We start from the raw sequence: 22619 nt of genomic DNA on the forward strand, positions 1-22619 counted from the left end.
TGTCCAAAGCATGAAAGTTTAAGTCTTGTGCCTAATATTTTTATCTAGGAAGAGAGAACAATAATTGTGACAGTCTAATCTTCAACCTCCACAAAGTCCTGAGAAGAAGGATAACAATACTAGGTTAGGCAGAAGTTCAGGCAAGCAACTTCCAAAAGGTGCAGCAAGACAGAAACAGCAGGCTACCTGGACAGTCACCCAAGGTCTCACAGCAGAGTAGAGGCAACCAGCTTTGGCTAGGGCCTGGAGTATCTGACTGACCAACACAGAAGCAGGAGGTAGAAAAGTTGTCTTACCCTGACTTGGCAAGATTCAGCAGTCTTCCCAGTTTATCTCCTGAAATCACAGTAGGACAGCATGTCCAAAGTAGAGGTGGGGCAGTTCTTTGCCCAAGAGAACAGACTCCAGAAGGAATGGGTTCATGCCTAACATTTTCTCAGGAATATCTTGGTGCTGTCAGGAGCAATTGTGTCTCATGTCAATGGAAAACTAATATTAAAGCGTTTAAATGCCATATTCTGCAGGTCTATGAAGTGTTTGAAGATCAAATATCTATGTCTGACTAATCTCATAGATAAGAAACATGGTTGATAAAAGTCTGTAACTGTCAGAAACATAGTTGTACAATGACTGAAGCTTTCCAAAATAATTTAACCAGGACAATGACTTCAAAAAATGTAACTATATACATATATAAAATTCTCAATAACATATAGAACTGAAATTCTTGACTAGAGGTAGAACTAAAAAGTGCAATATGATAAAATATCCTGTTGTATCAATATAAAATATATATATATCAATATTATATATATATATATATATATTTCAAGATAGTTTTATATTTGTGTGCAAAACGCAGTAAACAGGAAGAAGACCCTAAACAGTCAACATATGATAATCTAACAATATATGGTATCTAACATAACAGTTGCTAAAGTTAGTTCATTAGAAAATATGTTAATCTACCAATACCCCATCTTAACCATACCTATCCCATTCATACCCTAAAACTTATCTAAAATAGATACTTGAGTCTGAGCATCACCTTCCATACCCAAACCTAAACAACTAAAACCAACCCTTTGCAGGTAAATTCTATCCCTTAAAGCCAACTGTAGGGTAAGGGGGTGTTGTTTTCTTAGGATTGTTTCCTGCTAAATTGGGATAACTCCATGGGATTTTGTAGGCAAATAAAAAGTCTCAAGAGGATGAACTGTAACATTTGAAGGTAGTCTCTGCATGGCGGGAAATGCTTGATTGAAGTTCTTATCTGAAGTTCTGGCCAGAATATATTAATAAGGTGCACCGTTTCAGCTAGCTAGTCTGGAGTTGTCTTGAGCTTTCTAGTCCCAAAGCAGTTTTAGGGTGGTGTTTGTTAGTTCAGAGGCATCAAGTTGAATCAAGTGGAATCCATGAAATGGGGCCCCATCTTCTTTCTGGAGAATTCAGTTTGCTGTTAGGATATTTTTGTTCACTGCAGAGGACTTAAACATTAATATCACCACAGAAACTTTACCTTCCATAGATAAATGTACAGGGAAAGGTAACAATAAGGATGAAATTAAGAAAGAGGAAAATTAGGAATTTAGAGAATACAGAGTTAATACAATAACAGTCCTAGATTTTTTTTATTCTGTCTTACACAAATGTCCTTTTGATATGAAACAGAAACTCTGAATTTTATTTAAACATGTTTGAATTTGGAAGAGGGCCAAGTCGAACACCAAAGCCAGGTTTGAATTTTATATGAACAGGGACTATGATACTGCTGGTCAGCAGGAAACAGAAGACAACAGTTTAGTGTAAATATTTTACCATAGTCAGATTCCTTGTATGATGGTCTTTCTGGATATCTATCCTTTCTTCTTTAGGCATCTACACATTCAGTGTCTTTTTACTTTTTGGAGATGGTTTTGCCTGTTAAGGCAAGAACAAAACATTCCTCCTACCTTTGTGAAGTCTCCATACAACTCATGGGATATACCTTGGTGGATGACCTATCATTTCTCCTTATCCAGAAGATTCTCCTGTTCAAACCAGATCTTTATCAACATTAATGGTATCCAAAGCTTTTCTTCTCCTGCAGAAACAAAGGTGAAATCCCTACTCCAATGCAACACATCCTGGTTTCCATACAGAGGTCAATACCTCTTTGAAGTACCTTGGCTGATTTATTTCAGAAGTTTATTCTATTGTTCAGTGTCTTTCTGTGGCTGGTTTTCCTTTCTCATTAGCATTAAGAAAGCTTCATATTAGTAAATCATTAAGTAATCTGTGTGGATCTGCATTCTCCTAAGCTAAAGATTCTATGCGTATTCGCCTAGCTTCTGCATCTGCTACCCCTATTCGTGCTGCTCTAGACAATCTCTGCAAAAATGCAGTATAATGTTCCCTCGGTTCCTGCAATAGCTTGGTATATGGTTCAGTTCTCTCCTCTGGTTCATGAACCAGATCCCAAGCAATCAAAGCAGCTGTACGGCATAGAAACAAGATGTATTCATCATATGTACATACGTGGTATGTACTCACTCATATGCAGATTTTAGACATAGAGTAAAGGATTACCAGCCTACTACCCACACTGCCAGAGAAACTAGTAAACAATTAGGACCCTAAAAGAGACAACAAACATTGTCCCCTGGAGAAGGGGAAAGGGTCAAGATCCTCTGAACAATTTGAGAGCATGGGAAGAAGGGGGAGGGAGCTACGAGAATGAGAATGGAAGAAGAGAAAGGATGAGGAGGTCATGAGGGAGCAGAAAGGTTGAGTCAGGAGAAGAATAGAAGGAAGGGTATGTGATAGGTAGGGTTTTAGTTGGCGGGTGGGAGGGGAGGAAGGGAGGGAGAAGCGAACTGGGTTTGTCATGTAAAACAATTTTGTTTCTAATTCAAACAAAAAATTATTAAAAAAAAGAATCTCTCTATCATCTTTTCTCTCTGTTCTCTATTTCTTTTCCTACAACAACAACAACAAAAACACTCAAATGTCAGAAAATCACTCAACTGTTTGATATCATAAGTCATCAGGGAAATGAAAATTAAAGCTACTTTGAGATTTCATCTTACACAAGTCAGAAAACCATGGCCAATAAAAAAAAATAGTTGATTTGATGATGAAATGGAGCAAGGGGAACTCATCCATTGCTAGTGGGAGTCCAAACTTGTACAGCCACTATGAAAATCAGTGTGGCAGTTCCTTGAAAAGCTGGGAAACAATCTACTTCACGACGCTGCTATACCACTCTTGGGCATATATCTAAAGGATGTTTCATTCACCCTAGAGACACTTGATCAACCATATTCATTGCTGCTCTGTGGATAATGCCCAGAAATTTCTAATAAACTAGATGTCTATCAACAGATGAATAGATACAGAAAATGTGTTATATTTGCATATCAGAATATAGCTCACCCATTAAAGATAACAAAATCAGGAAATTCACAGGTATATAAATTAAACTAGGAAAAAAGTTGTCGTCATTGAGGTAACCCAGATCCATAAAGACAAACATGGTATGTATATTTCATGTATATTTTTGCTATTTACTCATTGATTTCTTAAAAAATATATGTTCAGTCCACATAAGCACAAAGGTTTGATATAGAATAGTAAGAGACTTGGTGAGAATGATGGATGTCCATAGCAAAGGGAAATAGACTAAATAGTTACAGGGCATGGGGAGTGGTGGAATGGGAAGATGAAATAGGGAAGGGGAAGGAAAGGGAGGCATACATGGAAATGAGTGGAGGAACAGCTAAAACTGAGAACACTTGAGGGGTAGTATGCAATTCTAATACAGTAGGAGTTTCATATACAGTGTGTGTGGGGGCAATCCAAATAAAATTGCCAAATAGCATGGGGGATGGAACCCCAGCTGGACATCAGTCATCACCAAATGAAAATTCCAGAATTGGGAATGGGTTACATCTAATTGTGTCATTGGCTGAAGGGGGGTCCCATGAAAACCCCTAAACAACCCAGGCTATTCCCAAGACAGGTCTGGCACAGGAGAAATGTTAGGGGATCCAAAGGGATGACCCCAACTAAGAATCTAGACTGCTGTGGAAAGGCTGCCTTCGACGCCCTTCCCTTATAATGAGACTGATGACTACCATGGTTACCATTCTTAGAGCTTTCATCCAGTAGCTGATCAAAGAAGAAACAGGCACCCACAGCTAAGCATTGAACCATACTCCTGGAGTCAATTTGTGGAGAGGGAGGTGGGATGAGCAAAGGAGCCAAGACGGTGCTAGAGAAACCCACAGAAAGAGTTGACCTGACCTAGTGAAAGCATGGAGACCCTAGGCGTAAAATTGGGGAACCAGCATTGGACCAAACCAAGCCCACTGAATGTGGGTGCCAGATTGGAGGCCAAGACAGCCTATGGGACCTGTAACAGTGGAGCCAGTGTTTATCCCTAGAGCACAAATGGACTTTGGGAGCCCATTCCCTATGGATGGTTACTATTGCAGCATGGAGGGCCTAGATCCTCCCCCAAATGGTATAATGGACTTTGAAGGTCCCCCATGGAGCGCCTCACTATCCCTGGGGAGGAAGTTGGGGATGGGTGGGAGGGTTGGTGGGGAACATGGGAGGATGGGAGGGTGAGGGAATGGGGGATTGGATATGTAAAAAAATCCTTGTCTTGAGAAAAAAAAATTTTAAAGGAACATGGAAATAAAATGACCTCGTGATATCATTCTACTATACTCACAGATCAGCCATTATTACATCCTCCAGCAGTGAATGGGAACAAACACTGAGACGCACAGCCAGAAAACGTGCAGAATGAGAGACCTTGAAACACTCAGCCCTATACAGAATGTCTGCATCAAATCTGTCCTTTCAGGGCTCAGGAAAGTCTGTGAAACAGGAAAGAATGGAGGAGCCAGGGGATATGGAGAACATCAAGAAAACTGGGCCTTCTTAACACAACTCACTGACACAAATATAAACTGTAAACTCTGAAACTGAGCAGTATGCATAATGCCTAAGCAGGTCTGCACTAGATAGTGTCCTAGAGCTAATAGCAGAAGCTATTAGCACACACACCCCATCACTAACCCTGAAGACACCTCCATTTTGGGGGTGAGGATCAAAATTATACATGTTAGTCACTGGGAGACAATTTTGGAAAAATGCTCCAAATAGCCTTCTACAGGACTTGTTTTTTAACTTTGTATTTATTCTTTGTGGCTTTCATGTCACACACACATCTTGGTTCCATTTATGTCCCCATCCCTTCTTATCCACCCTCTGCATTTGCAACATCCCCATCCCCAATAAAATAAATAAAATTTAAGAGAATAAAATAATCTCATCATTGAAGTGTTAGTAGGACACAGTGAGTCACACATATACCCTTTTGTCCGTAGTCTTTAGTTGCATGTATTCCCTGCAGAGGGCCATCTGTTTAGTTTGAGGCCTCCACTTTCTGGTACACTATAGGTATTGGGCTTTCAGTGGAACTCTTGTGAATTTCCTGTTGTCCTATGTGTGGAGCTCCGGCAGCTTTAGATCTGCAGCACAGGCCTATTCCCATGCTTCATCAGTTCACAAATGGGCAGATGTTGGGGGGGGCAACTCATATCCCTGGTTCTGAGCCTGGGTGGTAGCTGGGTTGGTCAGGCTGCCAGCTTCCCTTCATCATGACCATCAAGGTGAACTCTCCAACAGTGTCCTGGCTAGTTAACCCCATGCTGCAAGGAGCAAATGGTGGGGGCAGTTTTCCTGGTCCCAGTTTTTACACCCTTAGGCCTGGCTCACCCACACCTACACCAACAGAACCAGCTCTACTGTTTCCCAGAGAGCACGGGGCCAGATCTCCAGAAGGTAAGGAGCTGGGTCATCTCTTCCACCTGTCACACACAGGCGAGGGGCGAATTGGGGGTGGATCTTTTTCTCACCCATAGGACCCCATTTCAGACAAGGGGGAGAGGACCAGCTCTTGCACTCTCATACCATCTGGGCCGCCTTGCCAGTGCCCGTAGCATACAGGTTCAGCTCTATTGTGCTGCCCAGGAGTGGGGTAGGACAAGCTCTTCTGAGTGCTGCAGCCAGTGAGAGGCAGTGACCATTCTCCCTAGTGTTGCAGCCATTGAGGGGTGCGGCCAACACTGTGAAGCCCTGTCGTCTCTACCTTGGTGGTCTCAGGAAGAATGGAAATCAGTACAGACCCTGGCAGCAGCAGGACTCTCAACACAAACATGGGTGTTAACAGAAGCCCAGGCCTAGATATCACCATGGCCTCAGGTGGCAGCCAGGCTACTCACCTCTGTCTGCTTCTCACCACCTTCACCTCTTCAAATATTCTCTCAGTACAGGAAATGACACCCCCTAGTTCCCCTCCCATTCTTATTTTCCATTTCCCACCTCTGTTCCATAGCCCACCATATATTTGCTCATCATGATAGTGCCTGACCTCCTGGCTTATGGGTCTCCTTCACCCACTCAGTCTTAATGGCACTCGGCCAGGTTGTATTTTGTCCTCACCACAGCTCTTCTCATTTGATAGCCACTTGCAAGTGAAAAATTAGTTTTCTTCAAGGGATCTCACTGGGGAAAGAAACCACTCTAAAGGGTGGGGCCCATGCCCAGCATAAGATGGCAAACACGAAACAAACTCAATGGGATATTTGAATGTTCTTTGTCAGATAATGTTGAGTTTTGTTTTGTCTTAATTTTATGTTACAGGTCCTTTGCCTATATATTGTTATATATTAGGGCCTCTGGTTTTGTGGTTTTGTGAGATTCCTGTGTGCCTCTACATCTTTATGTGTTCTTGTGCTTTTTCTTTGGCTGTTGTTCTCTCCTTAGTTTTGTCCTATGCCAGTTTGGTTTGACTTCCCTTATTATCATTTATTTTATTTAATTACTAATACTGATACACGTATTTGTATTCTAAAGAGAATAAAAAGGGTTTACATCCAAATAGGAGAGGAAATGTAGAGGACTTTGGATGGATGGGGGATAGGAAACGATAACCCAGATATATTCTATGAAAAATCCATTTTCAATAAAAATATTTCAAATTGGTACAGTGATGCATACTTGTAATCCCAAAGCTGGAGAGGGGGAGACAAGAGAATCCCTGAGGCTACCATCTTGACCTGTTTGGTGAGCTCCAGATTACAGTGAGAGATGCTCTTGCAAAACACAAGGTGAATGGCTTGTGAAGAACAAAAACCAAAGTTATCTCCTGGCCTGTAGTGCCCATGCTCACACATCCTTCATCTGTGCACACACTCATGCATACACATCACAAAAAGAATCCCTGGACACATGTATGTGTATATAAATGATTTTAGTTACTGATAATATTTCAATAAATTCAGATGAAATGAAGCAAAAATAAAAAGGCCCATAAAATTTTCATATAAGACTCATTAATTATCTGTGGTAAAAATGGAAAATATAAATTCACATTATTTTATGGGTCCATGTAAATTATAATTAGGAAACAGAATTAAAGCTACAATGGGATATATAAACTATTCCTGATGATTTAGAATGAATTAAAATATTTTCAAAAAAGCTTAAAAATTCACTGTCAACAAGAAGCTTCCTTGCATAACCTCATGATCAGGGGAATACTTATGTTATAAAATAAAAAGGAGAGAGTAAAGGAATTCCTCTGGAAATATCAACTTGATGTACAATGAACATAAAGAACTCTATGCTACTGGCAGCACAGTGTATAAAATAAGGTATATGTGTTATAATACAAATTTTGTTTAATTATGAAGAATCTTACTTTGCTACTTGAACTATTAGACAGTTTAAGAAAAATCTTGTTTTTAGAAAAAAAAAGTAATTGCATCTGCACCAACATGACTCCCTACAACCATTTGTAATTCCAGTTCCAGGGAATCCAATCAGGCATCTGTGACCACCAGGAATATACACATGCATACATGCTGGGACAACACTCATACATTTAACATTAACTTTTTTAAAGAGGAGAAAAATTACCATTTTCTAAAATTCTTGTGGAACCTTGACTGCAAGTTTGTCAGAATATTGATTATTCTGTTATCAGAACTAATTTGTACCAAAGGAGTAATTGTGGGATAGGCATTTACCACAAACTTCTGAACAGTCAGGATGACTGGGTGGTACATCCATAACAGGACTGCAGTGGATGAGATGATGAAGTCCACCCAGTACATGACCACAAAGACAACCACCAGAAGCAAGATGGTCAAGGTGGCCCTTTTCTCAGGAGATGCTTTCAAGTGGCTGAGGCTGTGAAGATATTTGCATTGCCTCTGATGTCTGAACAAGATAATCACCATGTATGCACTTGAGGTCAGCATAACTCCTACAAGAAATACATCCCTGGAGGTTGTTGCTGTTAAAATCAGCACCCTGATGATGTAGTTCATGGGGAAGAGTGAGCAATATTTGGTGATCCTCATCTGGTTGGTCTCACTGACATTGGTAAAAGCTCCAACATAGAAGATCCGGTTGGTACTGAATGACAAGTTGAGAAACCACATATAGAAGAAAGCATAGATCATGTATTTTTTTAGTTTATATTTAAATTTTGCCAGCAAAGAGGTACTGGGACTTACAGTGACAGCCTGAAACACACTCAGGAGACAGGTGATGCAGATGGAGAGGCCTCTCATCATTCTGTGTATGTAAAAACTTGCCTTACATTTGAAGTCATTGTCAAAGTTCAGTGACTCAAATATATCTGTAAGCCCAATATCCCCTCCAGTGAGGACCAGCACTATGTGGATGAAGGGCAGTTGACAGGAGATCAGGTCCATGGGCTTAGATCTATGCACTAGGATTATGAAAGTGCAGAAAAAAAGGAGAAAAATATTGGCCAGGACTCCAAGTCCAGCTTGGAAATAAAGGACATTCTTTAAGGAGAACATATGTAGAAATTGTATTCATCGTAACATCACAGTAGAAGCATATTTCATATATCTGAAAAATAAGAGTATACATCAAAATTGTGATTCAAAGGCCAGTATGTCTATATGACTCTGTTTTACCCACTTATTCTTGAATAACCTATATATTTTACTTTTGATGTTCTAGACTGATATCACACTCTACATTCCCATATACTTCTCCATGCATCTGCCTGTATATACAGCATACTAGCAATAGTAAAGGTGTTTACAGTCACATCCTATACAGAATGCACACTTTGTGTGCCTGTGTTGCTCCTAGAAATCCAAACCTATTGATTTACACTGCCTCATTTTATAATTAACACCTAAAACAGTAGTGACAAACACAGAATATTAATCACATTTTAAAACCAAATAAAACTTAGGTTTATATAGAAAATATACACAAAAGAAACCCAAAGTAAGAAGGTGAGTCAGTCTCTTGTTCCATAATATGCTCTATTTTGCAACTATCAATGGTTTATCTATTGGAATCACAGTGATAATTCATAATAATCCCTTTATTTTAACGGGAATCCAGAATTTAAATCATAGATGCAGTTGGAGATCATTATTGCACTTTCCACACCCTGTTAATTGTATATCCATTACCTATGGTTATAAATGATCCTAGATAAGAGTCATCTGAGGCAAGCAACCTGCCTGCCGGACCGCGTTCAGCAGCAGCAGGATCCGAACACCGAATACACAGAAGCAGCCCGGCCCTCAGCCACCATCCCAGGTAGGCCAGGAGCTGTTTCCGGTTCCTGTTCCTCATCGCTGGTCAGAGTCATCTGACAAAAGTGACCATATGGAGTTCGGCAGCGGGATCCCGACACACTGAGGCCAGGTGACAGCTCTGCCTCCAACTGCCGGCCCAGCAGGATCAGGCACACCCGATCACTGCCTACACCCAGATAACAGTGACATCTCCATCCAGCAGAAGAGGACCGACATCAGAGTATTGGATCTGTTTGCATATACCAGAAGAGAACCTTGGTCCTACACCCACCAGGAGAACAATAAACACTTGCTACACCCACCAGAAGAAAGGATGAGGAGAGGACAAGGTAAAAGCACATCCAACAACAGAAAACCCAATATGACACCTCCAGAGACTAGGAACCATATACCAGCAAGACCTCAACATCACGATGCAGATGAACCAGAAGATAATGACCTTAAAAACATCTTCATGAAAATGATAGAGGACCTCAAAGAGGACATGAGAAAATCCCTTAAAGAAATGGAAGAAAAAACAAACCAAAAAATACAAGATATCAACAAATCTCTCAAGGAAACAGTTCAAGACCTAAAAACTGAAATAGAGACAATAAAGAAAGCACAATCTGAGGGAATGCTGGAAATAGAAAAGCTGGGTAAATGATCAGTAACTACAGACGTAAGCATAACCAACAGAATACAAGAGATGGAAGAGAGAATCTCAGGAGTTGAAGACACACTAGAGAAATAGACTCATCAACCAAAGAAAATCTTAAGTCCAACAAATAAATCCCTTACACAAAATATCCAGGAAATATGGGATACTGTGAAAAAACCAACCCTAAGAATAATAGGTATAGAAGAAGTTGAAGAAATCCAAATCAAGGGTGCAGAAAACATATTCAACAAAATCATAGACGAAAACTTTCCCAACCTAAAGAAAAACATACCAATGAAAATACAAGAAGTCTACATGACACCAAATAGACTGAACCAAAAAAAAAGTTACCTAGCCACATAATTATCAAAACAACAAACATACACAACAAAGAGAAAATATTAAGAGCTGCAAAGGAAAAGGTCAATTAACCTAAAAAGGCAAACCTATCAGAATCACACCTGACTTTTCCTTGAAAACTCTGAAAGCCAGAAGGTGCTGGATAGATAGTCTACCTACACTAAGAGACCATGGATGCCAGCCATAGTTTCTCCAGCCATGGAGAAACAAAAGACCCAGGATAGCCAAAACAACCATGTATAATAAAGGAACTTCTGGAGGCATCACCATCCCTGACTTTAAGCTCTATTACAGAGCTATAGTCCTGAAAACAGTTTGGTATTGGCACAAAAATAGACAGGTAGACAAATGGAATAGAGTTGAAAACCCTGATATTAACCCACATACCTACAAACATCTGATTTTTGACAAACAATCCAAATATATATGCTGGAACAAAGAGAACATCTTCAACAAATGGTGCTGGCACAACTGGATGCAAACATGTAGAAGACTACAGATAGACCCAAGCCTTTCACCCTGCACAAAACTTAAGTCAAAATGGATCAAAGACCTCAACATAAACCCAGCCACACTGAACCTACTAGAAGATAAAGTGGGAAATACCATTGAATTAATCAGTACAGGAGACCACTTCCTGAACATAACACCAGTAGCACAGACTCTGAGATCAACAATTAATAAATGGGACCTCCTGAAACTGAGAAGCTTCTGTAAGGCAAAGGACATAGCAAGACAAAACGACAGCCCACAGACTGGGAAAAGATATTCACCAACCCCACATCTGACAGAGGGCTGATCTCCAAAATATACAAAGAACTCAAGAAGCTAGTCTCTAAAACACCAAACAATCCAATTAAAAAATGGGTTACAGAACTAAATAGACAATTCTCAATAGAGGAATCTAAAATGGCTGAAAGACACATAAGAAAGTGTTCAACATCCTTACCCATCAGGGAAATGCAAATCAAAACAACTCTGAGATGCCATCTTACTCCTGTCAGAATGGCTAAAATCAAAAATACCAATGACAGTTTATGGTGGAGAGGATGTGGAGAAAGAGGAACATTCCTCCACTGCTGGTGGGAGTGCCAACTTGTACAGCCACTGTGGAAATCAGTATGGCGACTCCTCAAGAAAATGGGAATCAGTCTACCACAAGATCCAGCAATTCCACTCCTAGGCATATACCCAAAAGAAGCACATTCATATAACAAGGACATCTGTTCAACCATGTTCATAGCAGCATTATTTGTAATAGCCAGAAACTGGAAGCAGCCTAGATGCCCTCAACCAAAGAATGGATAGAGAAAATGTGGTACATTTACACAATGGAGTACTACTCAGCAGAAAAAAACAATGGAATCTTGAAATTTGCAGGAAAATGGATGGAACTAGAAGAAACCATTTTGAGCAAGGTAACCTAATCACAAAAAGACAAATATGATATGTACTCACTCATATGTGGACCTGCTTTATGATACATAGTAGTGACCATGCTTATCATGCTTTATCAGAGCTGTTTTTAATGATGTTTTTAATGATGTTTTAATGATGTTGCTCAGAATAGTTTCTTTCCAGATGATGATTGAGAAGCCAATTTAAAAAAAAATGGTGCCAGGTACCACAAGAGTAACAGAACTGTGCTGTTTTCTGGGATTTTGTTTGTTTGTTTTTTTTGTTTTTTTCTTAAATGGAGTGTGCTAGATGTCTCTACAATTTTGTTCAAATAACTGCAGAACCTGGAAAAGCTGTTGCTGCTATTGATGCATAACATACTGCCATTGTTGATACATATATATATATATATATATATATATATATATATTGAATTTTTGGAAACTTTAGCTGTGCTGTCAACTTTGGAAAAAAGTATCCCAGTTTACTGTGTTGAGTTGGCATTGTACAGAAATTACATACAATCCCATAGCCTTCATCCAGCAGCTGGTAGAAGTAGAAGCAGACACCCATAACTAATCACCGATCTGAACTGGAACCCAGATGCAGAGAAAGACCAGTGAAGAGCACAGAGGTCCAGACCACGCTGGTGAAACCCACAGAAACAGCTGACCTGCACATCCGGGACCTCTTGCTCCCCAGTCTGATAGCTGGAATACCAGCATGGGACTGATCCAGACCCCAGGAACATGGGCTTCTGTGAGGAAACCTCAGAAATCTATGGGACCTCCTGTAGAAGCCCAGTATTTATCCCTAGCATAGGTGTGGACTTTGGGAGCCCATTCCATATAGAGGAATACTCCCTGAGCCAAGACACATGGGGGTGGGCCTAGGCCCTATCCCAAAGGATACAAAAGAATCTGATGACACCCTATGGAAGTCCTCACTATCACGGGGCGCAGAAAAGGTATGTGACAGATAAGGTTTTAGTTGGGGTTGGTAGGGGAGGAGGAGTGGGAGAAGGGAACTGGGATTGTCATGTAAAACAATCCTGTTTCTAATTCAAATAAAAAAAAGTTGGGAAAAAAAACAAAAACAAAAAAAAGTTTAATATGTGAAGACAGATAAAGGAATAGAAACTATTGAGTACAAAAATCTCTAAGGTCATACAAGTATTTGTCTGAGCCAATATTCAAGATCAGGCCATGTATAAATTCAAGTACTTGCTCTTTCTTGTGTTAATTTGTCTCAACCATGAAGATACTATGAAATATTTGCATTTTAAAAATAAAACTGCTTTGTAGCTCTAAAAAAAAGAAATTAACAGCCATATTGGTCTAGAAATGTTGAACTTTTTTTTTCCATTTGTACAGGGGTAATGCACTGTATTAAATATGTAAGGTCTTATCTATGTGTGTTTGAATACAAAAACTAATAAAGTATTCTCTAAATAAAAAATTAAATAAATGATCCTAGATATCTCCTACTTCAGTTTCCATCCCATCACCTTTTGGACCACTCCACTTATAAAGAACTAACTCCCAGCTATCAAGAAAAACAGTTTTTATTTCTTTTATTTTGGGGTAGTAAGTAAATCACTAATAGTATGATTCCTTATGACTTTTTCTCTCTTTTGCCTTATGACTCTTCAGTCATCCACAATGTTGTTTAATCTAACTTCTTCTGTATTTATCTCCTGCCACCTTACATAAGAACCCCTCCATTATTCAACTTTCCATATCAGATTCATTGTATACTTCTACTTTGTTATATCTTCCTTCCATCTTCTTCTGTATTTCCCTCTGTCCTCACCAACCCCAAGGCTCTCCCTTTCCCATTTCCCTGATGAGATCACTTGTACCCTGAGATTCTCCTAACACTCTGCACACCACTCTCTCGAATCCTGGCCAGGGTCCCGGTTTGCTCTGGTATCTGTAGTCACTACAGGGTACCTACTCACATTTGAAGATGTGCAGTTAAGAGCCTCCAACAAGAGAAAACATGTGACACTAAAGCAAACAGTATTTCAACACATTGTGACAAACATAAACTTGCCGAAGATGATCAGGTAGTGATTGTATTTTGGAATTTCTGTTTTAAAAGAGATTCCTTCCCATGCAGTAGAAAACAGGGTCCCAGTATTATTAGAGGTCACAAACACACAGACAGTTTTTTATAAGTTCAATCAACTATCTTACCTTTGGTGATCATTCATGTGGCCCAGATAGAATTAACATTATTTTTTTGAATTACCATGATTCAGTAATTTCAAAGCAGCTTTTTAATAAAGAAATACAAAACTACCACTCTTACTTAGATTCCTGTGAGAAAAATGAGTGCAAAATTATATTGTCAAGTTGACTTGTATATTCCACTCATATAGATGGATGCACACATGTATGTATAGAAGTAATGCAGAAGTTAGTGTAAATTATGAGTTTGACAACATAATTCGACATTTTTATATTTACATTATATTTGCTCTAAAAAAAACCCCTTGATCCATTAAAGGTATAGATTCATCTCAATTGCCAGGCCCAAACATCTGATTCTCCCACGAGCATACATTTACAGTAGCTACACCATGGTGTTCAGTTTTGTTTGTTTTTTAACCTCCAGTATACAAGATGGAAAGATGTCTCAGTGGTTCAGAGGATGATTTCCTCTTGCAAAGGACCTGGTTTAGATTCCCAGCAATGACATGGTGACTCAGAACCATGTGTCACTCTACTTCTGTGGGATCCACTGCCCTCTGAGGCCCAGGCATACAGGTGGCACACAGACATATATGCAGGCAAAACACTCATATATGTAAAATAAAATAAATAAATCCTAAATAGATAAAAGCTCCAGGATAACATTTAATTCAGTCTTGATCTCCAAACTGAAATAAGGGGAGTCCAATTCAAATTTTAAAATTGACAGTGGACAAGCCATATATGTAAATTAATTTTCAATATTTGTAAATTTAAAATGTATCAATATTCACATGTATTATAGGTAATAAGGAAGAATGAGAGTATAAGGTAAAGCATAGTAATCTAAAATGATTTTTTCCTTGACCCAAAGATCAGTTCTACAACCTATATTTTTCATATGCATTGATTTGTAAATATTGATGACTTACAGAATCATGCATTTCCTAATTCATCAAATAACATCTTTCTCTAGAGCTCACCCCAGCTGAGACTGAACCAGAAAAGACCAAAGCTACCATTGACCCAAACTGAGTTGTTAATATGTACATGCACTGAGAAAAGTTATTTGTTTTACTTGGAAAAATAAATTGCACTGCTGGGGGCTTTGTGTCTTTAAGTTGCAATATTTAGCTCAAAGAACTAAAACCCAAGTGTATCTATGAATATTCATAGTATGGCAAATCCATTACTCTTCAATAGACCCAGACTTAAATATCAAGCAGTCTGCAGTCAGCTGTCCGAAGAGATGGGCAGCAATAGAAACCAAGAGCTGCTTAGTGCACACATAGCTCTACATTCTTCCAAGAAAAATCACTTTCCCCCACATTATCACAGTATTTGATTTTAGAACACTTGTTTTAAGAACTTAGGTGATCTTCCCCTGAGCAAATTGAGAACATGGCAAGAGGGGGGAGGAAGCTACGAGAGTGAGAAGGGAAGAAAAGGAAGGATGCAGAGGTCATTAGGAAGCAGAAATTTTGAGTCAGGTGTAGATTAGAAGAAAGGACATATGACAGGTAGGATTTTAGTTGGGGGGGTGGTAGAGGAGGAAGGGAGGGAGAAGGGAACTGGGATTGTTATGTAATTCAATCTTGTTTGTAATTCAAATATATAAAAAAAGAACTTAGGTCATCTTTACATTATGCCTGGTGGATATTTAATAATATAATGACCATACAAACATATTAGATCAAGTATCATTTTAAGTTTTATCACATTTAGTGAATAATGATCAAAGAGCAATATGACTGCTCGGAGAGAACAGAGAATGATTCTGGGACATCCAGATGACAAGATACATGGTGTTGGCTGATGTGCTGTCCACTGTCAGCAACATGACTCAAATTAGTACCATGAAATCTTTAAGAAATATATAATGCCAGCAGGCATAAATAATGATTACTTATTTATGGTATCAATTCATAGCAACTGCCTGATACTCTTAAATAATTTTAATGTATAAATGATTCTTTGTAAAATTGAGTTTAGCACAGGTGCACCTGGAAGCACACAGACACTGACTAGAATGTTACTGTCTCTCAATTATGAGCCCATTCCACTGAGTTTAAGCAGCAGCACGAGTGTCTGTCACTGCAGAGACTGTGGGGAAGCAGTTAGACCCAGAGCTTTGTTACACATCACATGGCATTTGAGTCTGGGAAAGATGCAAAAATATTCACTGGATGTGTGTATGAGAGGGGGTAGGGAGTCTTTAAACAAATTCATGGTGCTCCTTCCATACTCTCCAGGTAGATCACAGGCTGTGTCTTCACTTTCCATAGGATTTGCCTGTATATGTCAAAAAGTGATATTCCAGCAAAAATAAAAATGAACTTGTGTCATTCAGCAGGTAAATTTTTGTTTATTTATTTAAATTAGAAACAAGAATGTTTACATGTCAATCCCCTTTCCCTCTCCCTTCCCTACTCCCCTGACCCCCACTAACATCCTACCTATCCAATACTGTTTCCAGCAGAAACTTTAATGAGCAATTGCAGTTAGTTACTATTAGAGGAAACCTTGGGGATTCTGATTTTAAATAATTTCACACTATGAGAGAAATGAAATTAGTTTCTCGCTATTAATGAAAAGCTTATTCAATATCATTTCAGTATCAATGTTTCAAACTTAAGTTTAGAAAACTTGAAATATTAAAACAATATAATTTAGTTAAAATATTCAATATCCAACTGAAATTGTTTTCAATTTACATTATGTAAGGATAACTTTATGAGGATTTAATAAATAAGTGAGGTGAGATATCCAGATTTCTTTTTAAAAATCACTTCCATAGAATAAACAAATATATGTAAATTTTTTAAAAAATTATTTATTAAATTTTAAGAACATTTTATATTTCAGTTGAAACTTTCCTTAGAATTCCTAATTATGTGCAAACTTAACAGAACAGAAAATTACTGAGAAATACTAAATTTATGAATATTTTTGTATATTTCTAGCTTAAATTTCATATAAATAAATGCATAGTTAGTTAACTTGAGAAAAGTAGTGAAATGAGAAAAACTACATATCACTTAAATATAATTTAGTATTAACAATGTACTACTGCAAACAAATAAATGTGGGTTCTCTGTTTTTCACAATTTAAAGTTATTCCAGGTCTTATGTGGCATGGAAGGAATACTAGCACAGTTGTGTTTACCTAGGTGGAAACATGTCCTCAGAATTACCAAAGCATACATGAGGAGAATTCATAGTCAGGTATACTGCTGAAAGTATTCCATCTGAGGCCACTTTTTACATATGAACTAGTATCCAGTCATTGAAAAAGAATGAAGGATTTCATGATATTTTCATTCAATAGTATCCATCGATGGTCTTCAGCCTACCAGCCTTTGCTGTCTCCATCCACACTTCTGCTAGGTCCTGTCTTCCTTCCTGTTCTACTGTCACATATATTATATTCAGAGATCATAGTCAGTGAATTCTGTCTTTTATCAATCATAACACTGATATTTTAAGTCTACAAGCTTCTGTGGCATTTGCTTATGATGCAATAAGGTTCAAAATAAAATTCTAAGCAGAGAATTCTCTAATAATTTTATTACAGAAATTCTTCCTTCATTCTACACTTACTTACAGCTCTCACTATTAATGAATAGAAAGCAAACACTCACCTGGCTGGGCCTTTGATCAACATCCATGTAGAATGAGTCGCTAAGAAGTAGTTATAAGGAAGAAATGTCATCAGCTCATCTCTCTCTAAACCTATAATTATCATGTCATCTGTAGACATTTGAGGTTGTTAGAAAGTGGTACCATCAGATGGAAGAGTGAACTTTACTAACTCCAGGAAAACAGTGGAATAGGAACAGCTAAGCTCTGTGTTTCCCTTGTGTGAGCTGTTCTCCCCAGGACAAATCTGTCTATGTGTGTTAGCTGATTCCAGTCCTTGTGGACAAAACAAAAGTAAAAATAATCTCCCATTCATAACAAGTAAGAAAAATATTTTTGATTCCTTAAGGTATCCTTCCTGTTTAGAAAACACTCTTGATGGTGTAAGTCTTTCTTAAAGTGGCTTCAGAATCTCACCTGGAAATTAACAGCAGTTTTGTTAACAATAAGAAAACATCACATCCTCCAAACACACTTGGGGAAAGTCACCTTTCTTACAGAGGGCACAGATGTGAGGTAATGTAATCAGCAGTTAGTGAGCTGTGGGGCTGGGACTGTAACTCAGTTGGTAGAGTGCATGTCTAGAAAGTATTGTTTATGTGAGACAGCAGGGAAAGAATTAAACTTACAAATTATAGGCATAGGTTAGGGAGAAGAATTCCAAGTCAATGGCAAAGACACCTTCAATAAAATATAGAAGAAAACTGCTTCAAACTAAGAAATGACACATCCATACAAATACAAGAAATACACAGAACACATGAAAGACAAGACCAGAATAAAGAATTTTCATGGCATCTGATAATTAAACTACAAATATACAGAACAGGAAAGGTGTACTTAAAGCTATAAGAAACAACTACATGTCAAGAATAAAGAAAACCCATCAAAAGAACAGCTGAATTCTCAAAGGAATCTTTCAAAGCCAGAAGCACCTGGAGCAATAGAACACACGTTCTAAATGATAGCTGACCTAACATAACATGCCCAAGTAAACTAGTGCCCTGATTGAAGGAGTAGAACCAATTTTCCACACCATAGGCAGATTCAAAAACTTTATATTCAACAAACCAAATCTAAGGTAATACAGGACTTATCATTTTCCGGTAAAGAGAGCAATAAACAAAGCAGAAGGACTATGAAAGAAACATAAGCCATAATTAATAAAACAGAAAGTACCACTGAGGACACAACACCAAAAATCAATGTGATGACCAGAACTACCACACACATTTCAATGATAATTTAAACATGAATGGCCTCAATTCTCTACTCAAAAGTCACAGACTGACGGAATGTATCAAGAAACAAAATCTATCTGTCTGTTGCCTACAAGAAGTAATCTAGTTATAAAGTCAGGCACCACCTTAGAGTAAAGGATGGATAAAATTTTCCAATTAAATTGAACCAGGAAGTAAGCTAGAGTCACTAGGCTAACAACTGACAAAATGGACTTTGAACTAAACCCAATCAAAAGAAATAAAGAAGGAAACTGCATTCTAATCAAGGAAACAGTTAATCAGGAAGACATCAATACCCTATGCATATGTGCACCAAACTCAGGGATATACAATTTCAAAAAAAGTTGATGTCTGCATTAAAAGACACAGGTTAACGCCAATCCATTGATAGAGGTGAAGAATTAAATACATAACTTTCTCCAATAGAAAGGTCATCTGGATAAAAAGTAAACAGAGAAACATCAGAATTAATTATCATCACACATCAAATGGACTTTTAAACACACCTATAGAATAGTCTACTCCAATACAAAAGAATATACATTTAACTGCATTACAGGAAGCTTCTCTAAAATAGATCATATGTTGAAATGCAAACCAAATCACTACAAATCAAAAAGAATGAAATAACTCCCAGTATTCTATATGACTGTGGAGGGAAGGATAAGGATTCTCAGGACTAGGTTCAAATGTTAAATACAATTTATTTCTGGGAGAAGTCACTTACACAAGAAGCAGATGGCTGTCACAGGTTTCACCTCTAAGGAACTGTACAGGCTGCAGTGACCTAACTGCACACAAGAGAGAGCCACCTGGCCAGTCACCACACCTAAAACTTACTCTCTGTCAAGTCCTCATCTTGACCACACCCAAATGGGCGTGGTCAGCACTACAGATAAGGGCAGGATGCATATCTCACTACAGTTCCCCTTTTAGTTTAAAGAAAAAGATTTAGGCTTGATACAAAATTATTTACGAAGATAGCAAATATCAAGTATGCTCTAGGAGAAGGAAAAGTGAGAATAAACACACTTGAGACCTATTGCCCGTGAAGCAACTAGAGCAAAAGGCAAGAACTATATATCCATTCCTAGGGTAAAGGCATAACAGAGATTACTAAAGAGTTGTCCTAAGTATGAAAGTTTAAGTCTTGTGCCTAATATTTTTATCTAGGAAGAGAGAACAATAATTGTGACAGTCTAATCTTCAACCTCCACAAAGTACTGAGAAGAAGGATAACAATACTAGGGTTAGGCAGGAAGTTCAGGCAAGCAACTTCCAAAAAGTGCAGCTAAGACAGAAACAGCAGGCTACCTGGACAGTCACCCAAGGTCTCACAGCAGAGTAGGGGCAAATAGCTTTGGCTAAGGCCTGGAGTATCTGACTGACCAACACAGAAGCAGTAGGTAGAAAAGTTGTCTTACCCTGACTTGGCAAAGTTCAGCAGTCTTCTAGGAGCTAGGGTAAATTCATAACACAGATTGCAGTTTAACTCCTGCAATCAACAGTAAGACAGAATGTTCAAAGTCATGGTCGAGGTGGGGGCAGTTCTTTTCTCAAGAGGCCATTACCTGAGGAGAGAACAGACTATAGAAGAGTGACATGATGCCCAACATTTTCTCAGGAATATCTTTGTGCTGTTAGAAGCAATTGTATCTCATGTCAATGGAAAACTAATATTAAAGCATTTACATGCCATATTCTGCAGGTCTATGAAGTGTTTGAAGATCAAATATCTATGTTTGACTAATCTCATAGATAAGAAACATGGTTGATAAAAGTCTGTAACTATCAGAAACATAGTTGTAAAGTGGCTGAAGCTTTCCAAAATAATTTAACCAGGACAATGACTTCAAAAAATGTAACTATATACATATATAAAATTCTCAATAACATATAGAACTGAAATTCTTGACTAGAGGTAGAACTATAAAGTGCAATATGATAAAATATCCTGTTGTATCAATATAATATACATATATATCAATATAATATATATCAAGATAGTTTTATATTTGTGTGCAAAACATAGTAAACAGGAAGAAGACCCTAAGCAGTCAACATATGATAATCTAACAATTTATGTTATCTATAGCTAACAGTTGCTAAAGTTAGTTCATTAGAAAATATGTTAATCTACCAATACCCCATCTTAACCATACCTATCCCATCCATACCCTAAAACTTATCTAGAATAGATACTTGAGTCTGAGCATCACCTTCCATACCCAAACCTAAACAACTAAAACCAACCCTTTGCAGATGAATACTAACCCTTAAAGCCAACAGTAGGGAAAGGGGGTGTTGTTTTCTTAGGATTATTTCCTGCTAAATTGGGATAACTCCATGGGATCTTGTAGGGAAATAAAAATTAGAGCAACTAAAAGTCTCGAGGACTAGCTGAAACATTTGAAGGTAGTCTCTGCAAGGCGGGAGATGCTTGACTGAAGTTCTTATCTGAAGCTCTAGACAGAATATAATAAGAAGGTGCACTGTTTCAGCTAGCTAGTCTAGAGTTGTCTTGAACCTTATAGTCCAAAAACAGTTTTAGGGTGGTGTTTGTTAGTTCAGAGGCATCAAGTTGAATCAAATGGAATCTATGAAATGGGGCCCCATCTTCTTTCTGGAGAATTCAGTTTGCTGTTAGGAAATTTTTGTTCAATGTAGAGGACTTAAACATTAATATCATCACAGAAAGTTTAACTTCCATAGATAAAGATACAGGGAAAGGTAACAATAAGGATGAAATTAAGGAAGAGGAAAATTAGGAATTTAGAGAATACAGAGTTAATACAATAACAGTCCTAGATTTTCTTTTCTTCTGTCTTACACCAGTGGCCTTTTGATATGAAACAGGAACTCTGAATTTTAAATATGTTTGAATTTGGAGAAGGAGGGCCAAGTTAAACCCCAAAGCCAGGTTTGATTTTTATATGAACAGGGTCTACAATACTGCTGGTCAGCAGGAAACAGAAGACAACAGTTTAGTATAAATATTTTACCATAGTCAGATTCTTTGTATGATGGATGGTCTTTCTGGATAGCTATCCCCTCTTCTTTAGGCATCTACACATTTGGTGTCATTTTACTTTTTGGAGATGGTTTTTCCGGTTAAGACAAGAACAAAAACATTCCCCCTACTTTTGTGAGGTCTCCATACAACTCATGGGATATACGTTGGTGGATGACCTATCATTTCTCCTCATCCAGAGGTTTCTCCTGTTCAAGCCAGATCTTTATCAACATTAGTGGTATCCAAACCATTTCTTCTTCTGTAGAAACAAAGGTGAAATCCCTACCCCAGTGCAACACATATCCTGGTTTCCATACAGAGGTCAATACCTCTTTGAAGTACCTTGCCTGATTTATTTCAGAGGTTTATTCTATTGTTCAGTGCCATTCTGTGGCTGGTTTTCCTTTCTTATTAGCATTAAGAAAGTTTAATATTAGTAAATCATTAAGTAATCTGTGTGGATTTGTATTTTCCTAAGCTAAA

General features: G+C 38.1%; 1 protein-coding gene across 1 annotated transcript; it reads right to left on the reverse strand.

The window, feature by feature from the left end:
* Nucleotides 1–7970: 7970 nt before the first annotated feature.
* LOC100766019 (putative vomeronasal receptor-like protein 4) lies at nucleotides 7971–8912 on the reverse strand. Its single transcript, XM_027429765.2, has one exon. The coding sequence runs from the start codon at nucleotides 8886–8888 to the stop codon at nucleotides 7971–7973; it is 918 nt and encodes a 305-aa protein (XP_027285566.1). The 5' UTR covers nucleotides 8889–8912.
* Between the last annotated feature and the right edge of the window lie 13707 nt (nucleotides 8913–22619).

Source organism: Cricetulus griseus, chromosome 8 (assembly GCF_003668045.3).
Source record: "Cricetulus griseus strain 17A/GY chromosome 8, alternate assembly CriGri-PICRH-1.0, whole genome shotgun sequence".
Classification (NCBI taxonomy): Eukaryota; Metazoa; Chordata; class Mammalia; order Rodentia; family Cricetidae; genus Cricetulus; species Cricetulus griseus.